Source organism: Cervus elaphus, chromosome 25 (genome assembly GCF_910594005.1).
Source record: "Cervus elaphus chromosome 25, mCerEla1.1, whole genome shotgun sequence".
Classification (NCBI taxonomy): Eukaryota; Metazoa; Chordata; class Mammalia; order Artiodactyla; family Cervidae; genus Cervus; species Cervus elaphus.
Genome location: NC_057839.1, coordinates 16,739,141 through 16,759,534, shown reverse-complemented (window position 1 = coordinate 16,759,534; position 20,394 = coordinate 16,739,141). Strand labels below are relative to the sequence as shown.

The window sequence follows — 20,394 nt, the reverse complement described above, 5'->3', positions numbered from 1 at the left end:
ATATAGTACTTAAATTCTGGGTATATTTAAGTCAAATTTTTCTATATATTGATTTGCATTACTTTAAAAGGAAGATGAATTTTATGTCTCACATTGAGTTTTAACTCTTATGTAGTTGTATTTAAGATTAATCACTTATACTGTTTGAATTTGAGGCTAAAATCTAGTGTGGTAAAATATTACTTTTATAACCTCTTGGATGTTAAAATAATGGTTAATTTGTTGAAAAGTAAAATTTGATATAGTTGGCAAGTAGTTCAGCATTTTCTAAATCATGTGTTTTGTAATGAAATAAAGGCTAAGAAAGGGGTATAGTCATACCTTCTTTGGTTGTAATTCTAATAATATTTTCTGTTATCTAATCAGAAGATCGGTATTAAAAAATATTTGTTGAAATGTAACTTGCATATTTACACAAAAGAACACAAATATGTTTTCATATTATCAAATAGAAATAAAATATCTTCTATAATTTTGGAATGGCATGTTTTATAAATATTTGCCAAACACAATGTAGTCACTTAAGAGAATAATTAGATTTAGATTCTCTTTTGATCCTCATACTTTGTAGATCTTTGAGTGATTGTTTAGTTTTTTGTATAATTTCCTTATATATATTTGAATCTAATAATACCTACTTAATATAATCAATACTATGAGGTTTTGAATTATTCATAAAAATATTCTGTGCTCTTACTCAGCTATTCAACTTACTGACCTTATCTCCATGTATGTGCCTATCTTTCAAGCATTTCATATTTTAGAACATTCATGAAAAGGTGAAGCAGTAGAAGAGAATTATTTCATTACAAAATATGCATATTTTTCTTCATTGTTTAGCTCTATTAAACTATTGTGATATAGTGATTATGATAGTGGCAATAATCTTATCTGTGCATTTTGATTAGTATGTTTTACTTGTCTCTATTTAATATAAATCTCTATTATTTGACTGTTACAATAATATTTTAAAATTACATGCTTGATACTAAATGTCTTTTTTCTGTGACTCCTGTCAACACTCTTACCTGTGTGTATCTACACAATAGCTAGTTGTTAATGTTCCCCATTAACTGGGCTTTATGATGTTTGTGATAAAATTATCTTTCTTTTAGGCAAGAGGATGAAAATTTTAACAGTCTTTTACAAAATGGAGATATTTTAAATCATTCAACAGAGGAAAAAATCAAGGTTCCTGATAAAAAAGATTTTAACTTAACTGAGTATGATTTGAATATTGAAGAGAGGTTAGTTCTTATTGAAAAAGGTGTTGACTCAACAGCCACATCTGATGAATCTCACAAATTAGACCATATCAATATGAATCTAAATAAATTTGTAACTAATGATACATTTCAACCAGAGATAGTGGAAAGATCAAAGACACAAGATACAGCGCTTGGAATGGGCTTTTTAAGCAATAATGCTAAAGGAGAAGCTGAGCACTTGGAAAACGGAAACAAGTTTCCTAATGTTGAATGCATAAATAAGGTAAATGGACATTCTGAGGAAACTCCCCAATCTCCTACAAGGACCGAACCACATGACACTGATTCTTCTGTTGATGTGGGTCATTCCAAAAGCACTGAAGATCTCTCCCCTCAGAAAAGTGGGCCAATTGGATCTGTTGTGAAATCTCATAGCATAACTAATATGGAAACTGGAGGGCTAAAAATCTATGACATTCTGAGTGACAATGGACCTCAGCAGCCAAGTGCCACAGCTAAAGTAACATCTACTATTGATGGAAAAAATATAGTCAGGAGCAAGTCAGCTACGCTTTTATATGATCAACCATTGCAAGTGTTTACTGGTTCTTCTTCATCTTCTGATTTAATATCAGGTGCAAAGGCAATTTTCAAGTTTGATTCAAATCATAATCCTGAAGAACCAAATATAATAAGAGGTCCCACAACAAGCGGCCCCCAGTCTATGCCTCAGATATATGGTCCTCCACAGTATAATATTCAGTACAGTAGCAGTGCTGCAGTCAAGGACACTTTGTGGCACTCCAAACAAAATCCCCAAGTAGATCCTGTCAATTTTCCCTCACAGCGCTTTCCTAGATCAGAGAGTACAGAAGGTCACAGTTATGCTAAACATTCTGCCAATATGAATTTCTCTAATCATAACAATGTTCGAGCTAATACTGGGTATCATTTACACCAGAGACTTGGTCCAGGAAGACATGGGGACATGTGGGCCATCTCACCAAGTGACCGACTCATTCCTGGAGCAACTCGAACTACAATTCAGCGACAGAGTAGTGTGTCCTCAACAGCCTCTGTAAATCTTGGTGATCCAGGTCCCACGAGGCGGACCCAAGTTCCTGAAGGAGATTATTTGTCATACAGAGAGTTACATTCAGTGGGACGAACTCCTCCAATGATGTCAGGATCACAGAGACCTCTTTCTGCACGAACCTACAGCGTTGATGGTCCAAATGCCTCAAGGCCTCAGAGTGCTCGACCCTCTGTTAGTGAAATACCAGAGAGAACTATGTCAGTTAGTGACTTCAGTTATTCACGGACTAGTCCTTCAAAAAGACCAAATACAAGGGTTGGTTCTGAGCATTCGTTATTAGATCCGCCAGGAAAAAGTAAAGTTCCTCATGATTGGCGAGAACAAGTACTACGACACATTGAGGCCAAAAAATTAGAAAAGGTAATTAAACATGAATTTTTCATTTGCCTCTTTATGAATTTACTAATTTTCCTTTAAAATTTTTGGCATACTTTGTTTTTTAAACAAGATGAAATAAAATACTCTGACTTATTGAATACATACTTATTATATCCTAGAAGTTTTTTCCTTGGTAGTGGGATTAGAGGTCCAAATTGAGACATACCCAGAATCAAAACAGTTGCGATAGTGATAGGAACTTCTTTCCTGTTACTCCTTAAAGTTTTCTGATGGGCTTACATTCATTTGTGTTTCTTAGATTGTGCCACACATACTACTCATAATACATGTATCTACATGTTTACCCCTGTTCAGTATTTTCTGACCTGCTCATCTATTAATAATTAATTATGTAAATATGTGTGTAAAAACAACAGTTTACTATATAGTTAACAGAATAACAAGAAATGTATTGTAAATGTATATCTTTCACCTAAGATTTTTTTTCCCAGTTCATGTTGTATAACTAACACTGTCACTGACTCAGATGGCTTCTGGCATGGCATTTACTATTGACTCTCCTATATTGCATTTCTGGCCTATTTGAACTCAGGTGTCTGTGGCTCTAATATAGTTAGAAGATTGTTGTTAAGTAACTTAAGCTCATATGGATGAGCTTTTATAACTTTATATGTAGATGTTATTTTTTTGAAAAGAGATAAATGTTTTTAAAAAATTAACCTTAAAACTGATATATTAGGACAGTTCTGTGGCCCAAATATATAAGGCATACTCATTCTGCAAGATTCAGCTTCCTGTCTCTCAGTGTATTTTACCCAAGAATTATTTCAGCTTTGTTTATTGATATAAGATATTTTTAGGGAGCTAAGTGTATACAACCTCAATAAATTCTTTAAGTCAAAATGTTTGGAAATCAATGCCTAAAATAAGGATCAATACCTTATATCAATTTACATTGAACCTTTGTAATAATTAGCTCTTTTAAATTCTGTAGCTTTAAATAGCTGAGCATCTGTAGCATTAGGCAACTTCATTGTAATTTATCCATTTTTTTTCAGCTGTAATTCTGTACATTCTGTTGAGGCTCTTGAATTTGTGTACTTTATCTGAGGAATTTGGAAGTTTCTTAAGTAAAGGAGTAACACAGCTGTTTTATAAATAAACTTCTGGTGATGGTGCGGAACTGGATTTGAGGAGGAAGAAGCTATAGCTATAGTTACAGTTAAGTTGATTGAGTTATGAGACTGTCTGACAGTCCTGAGAATAAATAGAATGAGAAATGTATCAGTGGAATTGAGACAAAACAGCAAATTCAAGAGGCAGTTCTGAGATAGACTTTTAAGGGTTTACTCTGAAGGGAATATTCCTGTAATCATTCATTGAGGAAAATGGATTAAACTTGAGGTTGGTACCTTAAATAATTGTTTTTTGGGGAATGCCCAAAAAACTAGATACTGATGAGGAATAGCAGATTTGGAGGACGAAATGAGTTTGGTTACCTTGATGTTATTAGTTGACATCTCAGATGGCTATTCTCCACTACTTTCCTGTTGGTCAGAGATTTGCCTGGACTTCAGTAATTATGAAGCAAAGATTAGCCATCTCATTGTTCCTTGCACTTTTCTGCTTTTTATGTTTAGAATTTACTGTATGATGGCTTGGAGAATACATGGCAGTAGTTTCCCAGTTGTGCCCACTGGTAATTTAGAGATGAGAATTGACTCATTGAAATTAGGAAAAAGCTTTAGAGGACACAGGGCAACATAATTTAGACCCCAGACTTGAAAGCATTGGCTGAAAATGGTGGAGGGTGATGGGAAATTTCTATTTGTTCCTCTGCATCTCCCCCTCTTCTTTAAACATAATTCTAATGGCATGGTGGGCATTTGAAAAATTTCCTCAGGGGAGTTCACAATGCCTGCCTGACCTCTAGAGGAAAAGGTGCTGCTCTGCCCAGCTGGGAGTTTAATAGTAAAACAGAAAGCGATTAGTTATTGAAGCTTACTTGGCTTTTTTAAGTAGTAACCCCTCCTTCCCAACTTCCCCTACAAACTGTACCTGGAACACAAACAAGAAAATAGATCTCACCTCAGAAATCTCAAGACTGACTCAATTAAACTTATCAACAGATATTGCAAAGAAATAAAAATTTGTAAAGTTATTCCTAATGTCAACATTTGCCAGTATTCCTTCTTATATTAAAAACTGATAAGCACTCCATATGATTAACACAATATGATAATTTCCATTTTCACTTGCTGTTATACAACTATTAGCATGTAGTAAACAATGTCCAGGACATATGTTCAGCACTTAATTGAACTTTGCACAATGTGTTGATATGTTTTGATAGGGTGCAGTTTTACGTGGATGTATCTGTACAGGCCTAAATTCAAAGTCAGACCTGTTCTGGACTTTAGCCTTCTTACTCAGTGAGATATTTACGAAAACCTCATATATGTTCAAAGATGACAGCAAAGACTTTGTTCCAAGATAGTATTAAAAAGAATCAATCAGACCACTCAAGTTAACATGTAAAACTGTGTTATAATGCATGAATGTGTGTTTTTTATATGTTTTCTGTGTGTGATTATGTGTATAATTTATTTTTACTTTCTAATCACATGTTTGGGGAACCTATGAATTGCTTCTGCCAAATCCTTATTCTTTGTGAAATGCTTTGAGAAAGTACTGAGCCTGGCCTATTCAGCTTTTTCCTTGATATTTACTTTAGAATTCACAAAATAACTAAATTTGTTCGTTGTAGTTTTATAGATTCCTTTCTTTCTGAAATGTTATATTGTTTCTTTGTATAAGAGATCAACTTCATATATGAAGAAAATTAAGTACTTCCTAAGAGTAATACAGAAATGCTTATTATGGCCATAACAAGCATTTGTGTATTTTCTTACTAAGAAGCCATGTTCAAAATGAGGTTTCTCTTGGTTTGACCATCAGACCTTCAGTGTTCAGGGACATGACTACAAGCATCCACATGTGAAAGGACAGTAGTGAACTCCGGGAATAACCAAGCAAGAACAGGGAGAGTCAGGCGGTGCTTTTTTGAAGTACATTGTTCAGGGACCTCTGAGATTGGCGATTAGGCATTTATGTAAACTCAGTCATGGAAGGCATCTATCAGTGAAACTTGAAGGCTTCTTCAAGGTTAAACAGTAGAGCCACTACTGACTTCTAAAAATACAATTACTTTTAATATCTATTTGAATGAGAAAAGAGTTTTCATGTACATTTTCTAGATTTATTGGATTTTTTTCCCTGATAATTGCAGAGCAGTAGGAGCCTTTTAAATATTATACCCCTAAAAGTCTGTGTTTGTGTTAAACTTTTCTTTAAAACATTTTTTAAGTGTGAAAGGTAATTTTTATTAGACATTATAAGAGCCAAGTATTTCTTTGCAAATACATTTTGTGCTATATTATGTATGTTTAAAGTCTCCATTTACTTAATAAGACAATTCATTTCTACAGAATGAAGCATTCTTTCTAGAAAACCATTTTGACTTAGAAATAACTGAGTGTTGGTAAAGTTTGCCTTTACAAAGAAATTAGTTCGTATTCTGTGTGTAACCTTATACATACAAATACTTCTGGATGTGACATCAATTCCTATTTTCTGATGAACTTCTAATAAGATAGGTTAGGAGTAAAACATAATAGCCTAAGAGCGGCTGTATGTTTGCACTTTCTTTTTTGGTGTTTAAACATGTAAATGGTTGGGTTTACATATAATTTATGTGCGTATACATATATGTTTTCATGTAAATATATGGTAAATAGTGCCAATTTCTTTTAGTGTCTCTGAAAATTCAGTGTTGCATGGTATTCCTGCGTAATCTGGGGGTTACTTGTATATATGTCTATGTGTATAACGTGTCTTGTGAATTTTGCATGCTACACTAATCTCTGTTAAATCTATCCCCTCTTTATTCAGAGCATGCTGTCAAGGTCCTTTAATTCCAATTTTACTGCTGTAAGCAACTTTCACTATGGCAGCTCTAGGGATCTGCATGGCAGCCAGGGCAGTCTCGCCTTGAGTGTTGCAGACGGAAGAGGTTCTGGTGGGCACACTTTTCGAGTGAGTACCTGCAGTAGATCAGTACTTCAGTACATAGATGAGAAAGAAGCCCACATTTCATGTTACCCAAATGTTACTGACCAGAGTGTTTGAATATCCACTTACATAACAAATCACCTGCCACAGGCCTCAGTTTCTGCAAAAATCCCTGGGTCAATAATGTGTTAACAGTTCTAGAAAATAAATCTGTACTGTGGGTTAAAGACCTTGATTACCTCCCAGTTCTTGCATGGCTTAGTTGTAAAGCTCTGCAAAGCTGATTTAGACTTTACCTCTTAAGTTTCTGTGGTCATAACTTAAAGGTGTAGTCAGCTCTTATTTATGTAAAAAGGGGTGAGCAATAGGAGTTGAAGAGGTTTTTTTAAAAATTCTTTTTCTTTGCAGTGCTCTCTCTTAAAATTAGCTTGCTTCCGCTAACTCAGAATGTTAATGCTGTGCCATGCATAATACATAGAGGGGTTGTAGGAAAGAAGAATTTTCACTTTAGTGACTGAGAGTTGGCAAATAAATACCTGGAATTCAGTTTAATCATAATTTGCAGAATATGATTAAATGTGAGGCTGGAGAAATTGCAATAAGTACCAGTGAAAAGGCAAAACCCAAATCCATTAACACCCACCTAATCATTTGTGGGAAGAAGGAAGGTTTATTCTTAATATGAAAGTTAAGGGTAGAAGATAAGAAGGACAGAAAAGGAGAAAGACCAGAACAACTCTGGCTGTTATAAAATTTGTCTTTCCATGACAGCTTGAGGTGGTAGCATGACCTCTAAGTAAATATTTCCTCTGCCCTTCTGCCATCCTGGAAAGACCTTTCTCCCTTTGTAAAGCTTATTCTCTCCCACATAGTTTTATTTCCATACTGACCCTGTTTCTGGGTCCTTTGCTTTTTACTTGAGCGTCCCCTTTCTCACCACCCCCAGTCCCCTCCGACTTTTTATTACCCTCCTGGCTTGAGTCTGTTTTCTCAGGAGCAGTGTCCAGGGTTCACTTTGCTCTGCCGGGACCTCCCTCATCTTGCTGTCCTCTGTCACCTGCGGCCACTCAGTCTCTGTGTCACATATTAGTGGCAGCAGTCATTTTGGAACTTAGCAGTTTAAACAGGGAGAGAGGGGATGATGGCTACTAAGCCCTGAATTTTTGGTGCTCTTTCCAGCTGAAGCCATGGGGTTATTAACTCAGGGATAATCTTTATAGTCATTGAGAGCAATTGGTTTTTTTTTTTTTTAAACAAATTCTTGATCAATAATATCTTTTGCTTCTTATTAAATTCAGAATCTTTGAGTCTGTTGCACTTTAACTTTTTCATCTGTAATGTACATGTTCATTTAAAGATATAGTTGTACATTCACACTTGAGTTTAAACTTCAAGCTGTGAGTTAAGTTGATTACACATTTCTGAAAACACATCTCAAAAATGGAAAAGGCAAATAAAGTATTCACTGTATAAATACACAAAATCAGATCAAGCTACATCTAAAAATACTAAGCCAGGACCTACCTGGTGGTCCTGTGGTTAAGACTCCAGGGAACTCAGATCCACATGCTGTACAGCCCGGCCACGAGAGAAACAAAACAGCAGAAACCAAACAAAAGCCCCCTAAGCCATAATGTGAACTAGCAACACTGCACATGATAGCTTTGTTGCAGATACGGTTCCTAAGACTAAATTACAAACACTTAGATTTGTTTGTATCCTGTGGCATATAATAATGAAGTAGATTTCACATTATTTTTCAACATGATGATATATTGAGTTGGCCAGAAAGTTCGTTTGGGTTTTTACATAACACCTTTTGCAGTAGTTTGTGTATCTGTGTTGCCAGCCATAACACTTTTTTGGAGGTAACAATACTGCTATTTATCAGAATCTGTTTAGTTTTCTAAAATATAACTAGGTGTGTTTAGAGCTAAATTAAGGTGAAAAATAGGCACATAAGACTGTATATTTACTGATATTGCTCATCATTAAGAAGTAAATCCTGGATGATGCTGTGCTGTTAAAAGAACAGCAGTTAATTTTTTTCTTTTTAACTAAAACTTTTTGCTGTACCCAACAGAAGTACATATGTTTTAGTTGCTCTTAAAATTTGGGCCTCTTAAAAAAAAAAAAAAATTTGGGCCTCTTAATTTGGATTAATAACTAAACTTATTGCTGCAAATATTAAAAGCTAGGTATTACTGTAAATAAAATCATAAAAGCATCATAAAGGAATATCTTAACAATATATATTCAGATGTACTTTTTACACATTATAAGAATAAACATTTTGCCACGTAACTTTGAAAGACTGTTAAAGGTACTAATATTGTTTCCAGTTTTAGAGATACAACTGACATACAACCTTGTTTTAGTTTAAGGTATACATCTTGATGGTTTGATACATGTATGTATTGTACAGTGATTACCACAATAAAGCTAGTTAACAGCCCTTATAAAGGTGCAGTTATGATGGTAATGTTTGATTTAGTCCTTCATCTTTCCATTGTCTAGCAGTATCTCCTCTTAAGTGTCGTCACTGTTTTGGTTTCACATCTTAAAGATCATTATTTGTTTATTTTTTATTTCCCCCTCATTTGAAGCATCCCCAGACATCTTGTCCAGGAGATCCTTGTCAAGATGATATATTCATTTCAGGACAGCAGAACTACCCATCAGCTCCAATTAGTCACAAAGATGTTCTTCCAGACAGCCTGATGAAAGTAGGTGCTCAGGGAATGAAGTAGTATCTGTGAGCTTACTGTGTTTTACAGCTTTTGAACTGGAAATATGTTTTAACACTGAAAACGCTTTTGTGAGGACCTTTCCCTCTTGATTAGTAAGTTTTTTAATAATTGAGAAATAAGATATAAAATTTCACTCTGCTGTTTCTTAGTTTATTTCATGATTTTGTCCACACTGAAGAATCATTTTGTTAATTTTGGATTTCTGTAGTATTATCACCTTGTCATTTGAATCAAAGGCTTTTTGGCGTTCCTGATAGTAAACTATTTGGAGAGTTAAAAATGAACTTGTCTCAAGTTCATCATTGGATGATGAAGGCATTTTAACAGATAATACTTCTAATGTAGTTGGAAATCACCTTGAAAGACTTTTGTATATGATAAAATAGATGATGGTTGTAGTCTTATTACTTTTATAACTAAAACATCACTCATTTAGAGAGTTTACTTTTTTGTCACCAGTGCTAGATACGTAATTCTTTTCTTTAGTATTTTCCTCAGTTCTTTTATCTTAACTAAGCCTATATCCCTAGTATAACCAGATATAGTTGTGAAGCACAGTTATATAAACTTTTGCATTGTTCTTGAGAGTAGGAACCCAGCCATTTAAGTTTATACATAGTTATTTATTTTACCCGTTTTTGGTTGCTTTTCTTTTAATTGAGCACTCCTATCCAGTTTCTTTTTAATATCCATTTTGTAGTTTTGGTTGCTGAGTTTGTTTTATGTGTTTTGTTCTCCTGAGTTACCTGCTAATCATAGTTTAGTATATTCCATGGCTGTGTTTAACACTGATGTAGAATGTCAAATATGCGTAAGTTCTATGTGTCAAGGAGTCTTAAGAATGGGTCAGAAGTAGTTATTGTCTATAGTGTTCTCCCTGGGAGAAAGGTATTGAATCTGGCCATAGGAATAAATTTTATTAGCATGGAGAAAAACAAGTGCTGTCTACAGAGCGTGCCTGAAAAAATAGCTGCAATCTTACGGACGGAAGAGCCTGGCGGGCTATAGTACGTGAGGTTGCAAAGAGGCGAACACAACTGAACACACACACACACACAGTATTTAATATTTAAGCGCTCCTGGACAGATTAATTGCTTCAAGTCTAGTGACCAAGTGGGAAACAACCACAGTTTAAAAAAGAGAGAGAATATAGCATCTGTTTCTTCTCCCTAAGCAATGTAAGATTTGTGATAGAGGGTTATCTTTGTGCCCTGTCATAAAACAGCCAGACTTCATATTTTACTAAGTTCTCAAGTATAATACAGTGAAAAAGAGAACTTTCTGTTTAAATAAAAATATCTTCACCAGAACCAAAGTTTGTATTCCTCAGCAAGATGCACATAAGAAGATAAATAGTTCTGAAATTGTTGTCATGATCTTTTCCCAAACTTTTCTACTTTGGGTAATTTTAGGGAAACGGGACTCAAATAATTTCCCTCACAGTTTTTCTGTAATTTCCTTGTGGGTTAAAAGTTAACAGTGAAGTTTTAAATGATTGAATAGCTTAAATGTATTTATTTCCTCTTATACACAAAAATCTCTTTATATGCATATATTTGTAATATAAATATAACCTTTTATTTTTCAGATAGATTCCTCACACTAACAGAATAAGCTATTATCACATTTCCACAAAGGTTATTTTTAAGTCTAAAAGACAAGAGTCTTTAAACCAAGATAATTCTTTAACAGCAACAGAATAATCTTGACTTTTTTGTTTAGTCTGTGAAAAGTAAAATGTCAAGGTTTAATTTTTGTGGCTCACATTCTATGAAATTAGTATTTAGAGAGTGTAAAATTTCATAACTTGACACACACACACACACAAGGAATAAATCCGTTTCCTCCTGCATTGCTGATTGGCTTTTTAGTTCTGGAAAGGAGAGAATGGAGGTACAAGAATATACTCAGGTTATGAAAATGTTCTACCACAAAACAGCAACTGCGTCTTTGGAGTGTATGTGAGAGACTAAGTATAGGAAAAGATTCCCTTTTAACGGTCTTACTTAAATTTTAAAATTTTGGCATACTGTTTATCATTTTAACATTGGGTTACAGTTACAGAAAAGCAAATAATTTTAAATGTAGATGTGATTAATTTGAAGCTTTAAAAGAGTGAATCTTATCAGCAAGCATCAGGCAAACTTAGAATTAAGACATTAACAGGGTTCTTCTTTTCCTTTTAAAAGTGTAAAATCAGAGGGAAAAAAAAAGGCATACATGGCATGATAATGTGATTTAGAATGTTAAACTCAAGTGCTTTTGTAATGCTCCAAGAAGAAAATCCAAGTGTTTGTTATAAGGCATTATTATTGGTCATTTTAAGACACTTCATGTTTTTCTTAGATGCCTTTGAGTAATGGACAGATGGGCCAGCCTCTCAGGCCTCAGGCAAATTATAGTCAAATACATCACCCCCTTCCTCAGGCATCTGTGGCAAGGCATCCCTCTAGAGAACAACTAATTGATTACTTGATGCTGAAAGTGGCCCACCAGCCTCCATACACACAGCCCCATTGTTCTCCTAGACAAGGCCATGAACTGGCAAGGCAAGAGGTAAGAATGAACAAGAATATTTGGAATATGAGACTAAGCTTTTAATGTATTTTATAGGTGATTTAATTATAGCAATAAATCCATATAGAATTTTAACATAGTTTTTACCATTTTGTTTAATGGTTTGGTTTCATGTTAAGTTTATAAGGTATTAAACTTTGTGGTTTAACTTGATTATATGATTCCCCCTCCCATTCTGATAAATTGACATAGGATATAGCGTTGAGGGCATGATTTATTTTCCCTAAGGTGGTTGTTTTTCCAAACTGGTTGATGATGTTCCAATAATCAGACATTCTTCAGGAGTATAAATAGTAGACTTTTAAACTTGAAAGGTGTATTATATCTGCTAAGTGTTATTTGATACTTGGTTTCTGAAACTGGACTATAGTCTCCAAAGAGCTTTGAGAATTAAATCTTAAAAAGTACTTTGAAAGCCAACAGTCATATATTCATGTATTTTGATAGCTTATTAATAAAATAATATCATTAGAAACTTAGAGAAATAATATCATTAGAAACTTAGAGAAATGTATCATTCATTTCGTTTTAGTTTCTGGAGAAAGGGAGTGTTTTACAACAAAATTTAGCTCTTGCCTCTTTTTCTATAGCTTGGTTGTAAAAAATAATACCAATTGATCATAAATCCTAGCTCCTTTGAAGGGTATAAACAGATTCAGGAAAGAAGTTAGCCTCCCAACAACCACCCAGGGATCTTTTTATATGTCTTATGAAACATATTATAGTAAGAAATACTATGTAATTTAGATGTTTGCAAATGGAAATTGATGATAAAGTCCATGTTTTGTGTGTATACTCTATGTCATTAGAGTGTGTGATGTCCAAAATATATAAACTCAACTTTAATTGGTTGTATAATCCTCATAAGATAGCAATAGATTGATTTAGGAGCTGTGCTTTATAATCTTAGCTGTGCCTTTAACTCACTAACTCATTAACATATTATTCACATTGTAGTTTCATTTCATCTGCCCAAATATTTATTTTAGGTGTATTCTTACATATTTATGTTTTCTTGAACTTAATTTACCAATATGAATATTGTTGTAACTTTTTCTGATACAGCAGTAACTTTATTTTTGTGTTAACTCAGATTCGAGTGAGAGTTGAAAAGGATCCAGAACTTGGATTTAGCATATCAGGAGGGGTTGGGGGAAGAGGAAACCCGTTCAGACCTGATGACGATGTGAGTTTTGTTTATATATCCTTGAAATGCCCATTAGTTTTTATTCACTAAATTAATGTCTTTTATGCATAAGTAAAAATCTAACAGATATTTATTTAAATCTAGACAGACATCACCTAATGATTTCCCCGTTCAGCTTTTAGTTTTGAAATGTGATCAGTACAAATTAATTGTTTGATGAATACAAATTTAACTCTAAAATTTTAATGTTCATTATATTGTGAAGTGACATTTTAATTGTTAATAGTTTTCTACACAGCTATATATGTACTTTTTTTTATTACTTTAACAAAAAAATCACTGTACTACTGTAAGAATAACCAGAAGCACAAATAACATAGCATTATCACAATATTAGAAAAGACAGGGAGAAAACTTGTACCACAGTTCAAATATTTGCATACTATAGAAAAGATTGCTCCTTGGTACTCTCTTTTTATGCATACTTCTTTCCAGTAAATAATTATCTTTTTTGTTGTTTAAAGGGTATATTTGTAACAAGGGTACAACCTGAAGGACCTGCATCAAAATTATTGCAGCCAGGTGATAAAATTATTCAGGTAACTTAAGATACATTTTTCACTATTTTCTTTTTTTAAAATAATATCTGATCTCATCAAATGCCAGATTAGAAAATAAGCATTTTATGAAGTTATCCTTAGATACTTTTGGATGAACAGAGGCATTTCTTATGGGCTACTCTCTAGTGCTTTCATAGCTTGAAATATTTCTACCTTATACCTTGGAAAATCATACTAATAGTTTTAAATACACCTTAGCATTTTTGAAATATATCTTAGCCTTTTGATTAAGTTTATGAATGTTGTTGTTCAGTCATGTCCAACTCTTTGGGATCCCATGGACTGCAATACACCAGGCTTCCCTCTCCTTCACCATCTCCCAGAGCTTGCTCAACTCATGTCCATTGAGTCAGTGATGCCATCCAACCATTAATGGCAAGAACAAGTTGCGCAAGTTATAAATGTTAACTTGTTCTAAAATAAGATGAGAAAGAATCCCTTTTCTGTGTTATGAGAATTGAAAGATTTAAGAAGCACTGAGAGGCATTTAGAACTGTGTATCTGGTGTATAGTAAGACCTCGTTAAATGTTTAACCTAAATCACAATAGGTGTAGTGTTCTTGCTCTCATGACTCCTAGGCAAGTGGGAAGACTGTACCTCAACCTCTTCTCGGTTCAGTCACTTCAGTGACTCAGTCACTTTAGTCGTGTCTGACTCTTTGCGACCCCATGGACTGCAGCACGCCAGGTCTCCCTGTCCATCACCAACTCCTGGAGTTTACTCAAACTCTTGTCCGTTGAGTCAGTGATGCCATCCAACCATCTCATCCTCTGTCATCCCCTTCTCCTCCTGCCTACAATCTTTCCCAGCATCAGGGTCTTTTCAAATGAGTCAGTTCCTCGCATCAAATGGCCAAAGTATTGGAGTTTCAGCTTCAGCATCAGTCCTGTCAATCGCTAACTCATGTCCATTGAGTCAGTGATGCCATCCAACCATCTCATCTTCTGTTGTCCCATTCTCCTCCTGCCTTCAACCTTTCCCCCCATCAGGGTCTTTTCAAATGTGTCAGTTCTTCGAATCAGGTGGCCAAAGTATTGGGTTTCAGCTTGAGCATCAGTCCTTCCAAAGAACATTTAGGACTGATTTCCTTTAGGAGGGACTGGTTGGATCTCCTTGAGTCCGAGGGATTCTCAAGAGTCTTCTCCAACACCACAGTTCAAAAGCATCAATTCTTCGGCATTCAGCTTTCTTTATAATCCAACTTTGACATCCATTCATGACTACTGGAAGAACCAAGGCCTTGACTAGGTGGACCTTTGTTGGCAAAATACTGTCTCTGCTTTATAATATGCTGTCTAGGTGGATCATAACTTTCCTTCCAAGGAGTAAGCGTCTTTTAATTTCATGGCTGCAGTGACCATCTGCAGTGATGGCTGCATCTCTACCATCTGGAGCCCAAAAAAACCAAGTCTGCCACTGTTTCCACTGCTTCCCCATCTATTTGCCATGAAGTGATGGGACCAGATGCCATGATCTTAGTTTTCTAAATGTTGAGTTTTAAGCCAACTTTTTCACTCTCCTCTTTCACTTTCATCAAGAGGCTCTTTAGTTCTTCGCTTTCTGCCATAAGGGTGGTGTCATCTGCATATCTAATGTTATTGATATTTTTCCCGGCAATCTTGATTCCAGCTTGTGCTTCATCCAGCCTGGCGTTTCTCATGATGTACTCTGTATATAAGTTAAATAAGCAAGGTGACAATATACAACCTTGACATACTCCTTTTCCTATTTGGAACCAGTCTGTTGTTCCATGTCCAATTCTGTTGCTTCCTGACCTGCATACAGATTTCTCAAGAGGCAGGTCAGGTTGTCTGGTATTCCCATCTCTTCCATAATTTTCCACAGTTTGTTGTGATCCACACAGTCAAAGGCTTTGGCATAGTCAATAAAGCAGAAATAGATGTTTTTTGGAACTCTCTTGCTTTTTCGATGATCCAGCGGATGTTGGCAATTTGACCTCTGGTTCCTCTACCTTTTTTAAGTCCAGCTTGAACATCTGGAAGTTCACAGTTCACATACTGTTAAAGCCTGGCTTGGAGAATTTTGAGCATTACTTTACTAGCATGTGAGATGAGTGCAATTGTGTGGTAGTTTGAGCATTCTTTGGCATTACCTTTCTTTGGGATTGGAATGAAAACACCTTTTCCAGTTCTGTGACCACTGCTGAGTTTTCCAAATTTGCTGGCATATTGAGTGCAACTCTTTCACAGCATCATCTTTTAGGATTTGAAATAGCTCACCTGGAATTCCATCACCTCCACTAGCTTTGTTCGTAGTGATGCTTCCTAAGGCCCACTTGACTTCACATTCCAGAATGTCAGGCTCTAGGTTGGTGATCACACCATCATGATTATCTGGGTCATGAAGATATGTTTGTATAGTTCTTCTGTGTATTCTTGCCACTTCTTAATATCTTCTGCTTCTGTAGATCCATACCATTTCTGTCCTTTATTGTGCCTCTTCTACCACCCTTGTAACTTGGCAACCTCAGTTTCATCGTAGTGTGAAACTCAACGCCATGTCTAACACTGTGTCTTAGACAAGTGCTTCCTAATATTAGGATTGCTACATAAGAATCATCTGGAAAAGTGGACAAGATCCAGGTTTCTAGGTCCTAGCTTTAGAGCTTTTATTTCCATAGAGATGGGATGGAGCCCAGGAGTGTAGATGTTGTTTTAAATTGCCAAAATGATTCTTATTTTCTGCCAGCTTTGTGGACTACCTGGCAGAAATTTAAATGTGCAAACACAAATTATTATGAAAAAAATTTTTAAGTCTTTTTCTTCTTTCTTCTAGGCTAACGGCTACAGTTTTATCAATATTGAACATGGACAAGCAGTGTCCTTGCTAAAAACTTTCCAGAACACAGTAGAACTCATCATCTTAAGAGAGGTTTCCTCATAAGAGCCGTGGACTAAAAAAATGGAGAGACAGCAAGATTTATTGGAAGATGCTTGCAGGGGAAATTAATATTTTGACTATTTTTATATATAAAGAAGAACTCAAAAAATTATATTCAAATTTGTACATTAATGAAGTAATGGACCTTGTGGTTAGAGGGAAAGAACCACTGTACAGTATATGGGGGAGACTATTGAATTCATACCATATAAAACTTCTCGTTAGGTTTTTAAACATAGCAGTCAAGGCTACAAAAACAGATGTATGTTGTTTTTGTATAGAGTGTAGGTTTATTTTTGGATTTCATACACATGATTGAACTCTGTGCAAGGCTCTAGTTAGCCTTGATTGTAGCCCAGAGACAGATGGCAGAGCTGTCTATCTCATAGCTTTTATGCCCTTATTTTTATTCAACTGGTATTAATGTTTTTCTGCTGAAACTTTTTTTTTAATGTGGGCAAGAGATTTGAAGTGTTGGCTTTTGCTATGTGCATATTGAGTTGAAGAGTGAGTAGGTGAAGGTGGTGCAGGTGGGTTCACTTTCCAAGGCCAGATTAAAACAGTTATTTTCTATAAAAATCTGGAAGCAAAGAATGAAAAAAGTTGTTAATGTGTTCTTATTAATAGAATAAATAAAATGTGATGTCTTTTTAAAGAAATAAAAAAGACAATAATTGTGTTTTATGAGCTCTATAGGATTTGTTCTTGTCATAGCCCTTGACTATACAGTTGCTACTAGTGAATCAATTTTTAATTTTTTAGTCAAAGGAAATTTTTAACTCTCCTGTAGATGCATGTCCATGCATTCTCTTTCTTTCTTTTTTTTTTGGTCCATGCATTTTCTGTGTTGCAGAAATCCCCCCCCCCTTTTTTTTTTTTTCAAATGGTGGTACTTGCAATCTGTTTTACAATTAGTACTCCATTTTAAACTTAATTTATAATTTTTACCTTAAGCAACAAGTGAAACTAAAATGGCCAGTTTTGAGATAGTGTTGCTGTAACAGAAAATGGAAGAAGATTTTGGAAGGCCTCTTGATGTTGTTTGGCCTCACATTGCCTTGGTAAAGTAAAAGGAAACTGTGCATGGAGCTAGGAAACCAAAGTGAGTCTGTGAAACTGGCATAGTGATAGAGAACTGCTGTGGAGAATTGTAGAGCAAAGGAGTGGGCCCTTGAGGCCTACCAGTGTGTAATGGTGTTCAAAAAAAGGGCTGTTCCTACAGGTAACATTAAATGTGAACTCGACACTTCAGAGTCTTTAAAGGGTTTCTAAGCGTATCAGTGTAATAGTGTTTTACCACCAACTGCCTTTGTTCCTCGTTAGTGTAACAAATATTTGATAGAGGTTTATGAATTTTTTTCAGACCATTACTTTTCTTTCTTTTTGTTCTGTCTATGTAATCAAATAAAATTTGAATAACATGCAATGGTGAGAATTAACGCATAGTTATTTGGACCAGAAAAAAGTGCCGTAGAAGACCAAGAACTGTTTTTAGTCGAGGCTAGTCTAGAGCCTTTCTTTAGAGCAATATTCAGTTATTACAATTCATTTTTAATTACTAAGAATATAATTTTGGAATTTTTAATCTGTTATGCTTTGTTCTTCAACCTTGTTTGAAGGTTAAGTCTTTTATAGGACTAGCAAAAATAGTAATCGACATTATTTTTGCAAAAGTGAGTTGAACTCGTTTGTTTCTTGCTAGTCATCGTAAATAGGCAGTACTTTTTAAAAGATGTGAACTCCAATACTGCACTTCTTTCAAGATGTTATCAATTGATTATTGTACTGTATAGTTTTAATAATATTGATTGAAACCCTTTAACAACTCTTTGTAAATTTTAACTCATTTTAGTTGATTTTCAGTACTATTTGCATAGGAATTGATTTTTATGAATATAGTAGAAAAATGTGCTGTATTTTGATAAAATTCATTTATTGTATGTGTGTTGTAATCTCTAAAAAAATGACAAACAGCTTCTTTAAGACAAGACTCGGTGTCCCCTTTATTCATAGTTTATTTTAAAATACTAATTTTGGCATTCTAAAATTATTCCCATCTTGTATTGGTTTCAGTCGATTTTTCACAGTCACATTCTGTTCACTGGTAACTCAGCTGGTAAAGAATCTGCCTGCAATGCAAGAGACCCTGGTTCAATTCCTGGGTGGGGAAGATCCGCTGGAGAAGGGATAGGCTACCCACTCCAGTATTCTTGGACTTCCCTGGTGGCTCAGCTGGTAAAGAATCCACCAGCAATTTGGTAGACCTAGGTTCGATCCTTGGATTGGAAAGATCCCCTGGAGAAGGGACTGGCTACCCACTCCAGTATTCTGGCCTGGAGAATTCCATGGACTGTATGGTCCATGGGGCCAAAAGAGTTGGACACGACTGAGCGACTTTTGCTTTTCATAAAAATAAGTATAATTATGACATTTTTTACTTCTTTACCTTGAATCAGATACACAGACTATGATTTTGGAAAGGGAAATAACCCACAAAGAACAATTGATTTATCAGTGATTAAACTTAAGTTAGTTGTCTGCATATTATATTGAAATATTACAAGTGCAACAAGTATTATATGCACTAGTATTCTATATGCACTAGTATTCTATTCTAGTTAATTAAAAATTTTTTTTAATGTTCTCATAACACAAAGTCAAGTAAGAAAGTTTGTTACCAAGATAAGTAACATGACATATAAAAAACTAAAAGTAGTTTTGTACTTAAATGGATAGCCAAAGTTTTCTTCTAAACTCCTGGAAAATTAGAATTAAATAATAACGCTTCATTAGAATTTTTGTTTTGATAGTGATAAAATTTCAAAATTTGAATAAAAGTAATAATTTAAATCTTCTGAAGAAATAGGATGAGTAATTTGTAGTTAAAGCCCATGCCCATAATTGACATACTTCTTTTTAATTAGTATTATGTAGCAAGTCATTAAAACCAAAACTATCTTATTTTTAGTAACAGTGTTTAAAATTGACCACCCTAAAATTTTAAACAATTAAAAATTATATGTCCAATATAGAATTGTTTACACAAACTACAGTTTTATGCTGATTCATTAAAGAATCATTGTTTCCTCTGAGTCCATGAAATTCTAAAATTCCCTACATACTTATTTTGTAAATATTTCTCTGATCTTTGGACTTAAAGTTGTATATATACTTGAAAAATTCTTTAAACACAAACATTGCCATGAACAGAAGTAAAGTTTTAGATAATTGCTATGCTTAAAAGCAAATCCTATTAGCATTTGTAAAACATTCTAAATTTTTATTATACATCTAGATTGTTAGAAATAGCACAATGAATAGATAATAAACTATAATAAATAATTATAAATTATTACAAATAAATTTAATAAATAAATTAGTTTATAATAAACTAAATCAACTAATGCTATTTAAAGTGTGATTTAGAAATTCAGGGTGAGAAAAATTGTGATAAAAAGATGGCTATTTTCTTTAACCATTTAGTCCCTTGTATTCCTGGGTGTGAAGGAAATACAGGTTTACCCTACTGTTTTTTTACTTCTGAAGGAAGCCATGGGGATGGAAATGTTTTTTCACTTAGTTCAAGATTGGTGATCAGTCATATCTATTTGAAAAGATTTTTTTTTCATTATTTAACGTTCTTATTTGCTATCCTTCTTATCTAATGTATAATAAATAGGTTT

At 34.4% G+C, this 20,394-nt stretch overlaps 1 protein-coding gene across 8 annotated transcripts in view; it reads left to right on the top strand.

The window, feature by feature from the left end:
* ERBIN (erbb2 interacting protein) overlaps nt 1-18,694 on the top strand; it is a 120,066-nt gene extending 101,372 nt beyond the window's left edge. For 2 of the 8 annotated variants that reach the window (XM_043887893.1, XM_043887894.1), the window contains exons 21-27: nt 1,116-2,664; nt 6,595-6,738; nt 9,321-9,440; nt 11,812-12,021; nt 13,136-13,228; nt 13,714-13,788; nt 16,607-18,694. In XM_043887893.1, coding sequence (XP_043743828.1) covers nt 1,116-2,664; nt 6,595-6,738; nt 9,321-9,440; nt 11,812-12,021; nt 13,136-13,228; nt 13,714-13,788; nt 16,607-16,714 — 2,299 coding nt within the window. In that variant the 3' untranslated portion in view covers nt 16,715-18,694. The remainder of the gene's footprint in view (nt 1-1,115; nt 2,665-6,594; nt 6,739-9,320; nt 9,441-11,811; nt 12,022-13,135; nt 13,229-13,713; nt 13,789-16,606) is intronic. The other 6 variants (XM_043887895.1, XM_043887897.1, XM_043887896.1 and 3 more) reach the window with 6 other exon arrangements.
* The last annotated feature ends 1,700 nt before the right edge of the window (nt 18,695-20,394 follow it).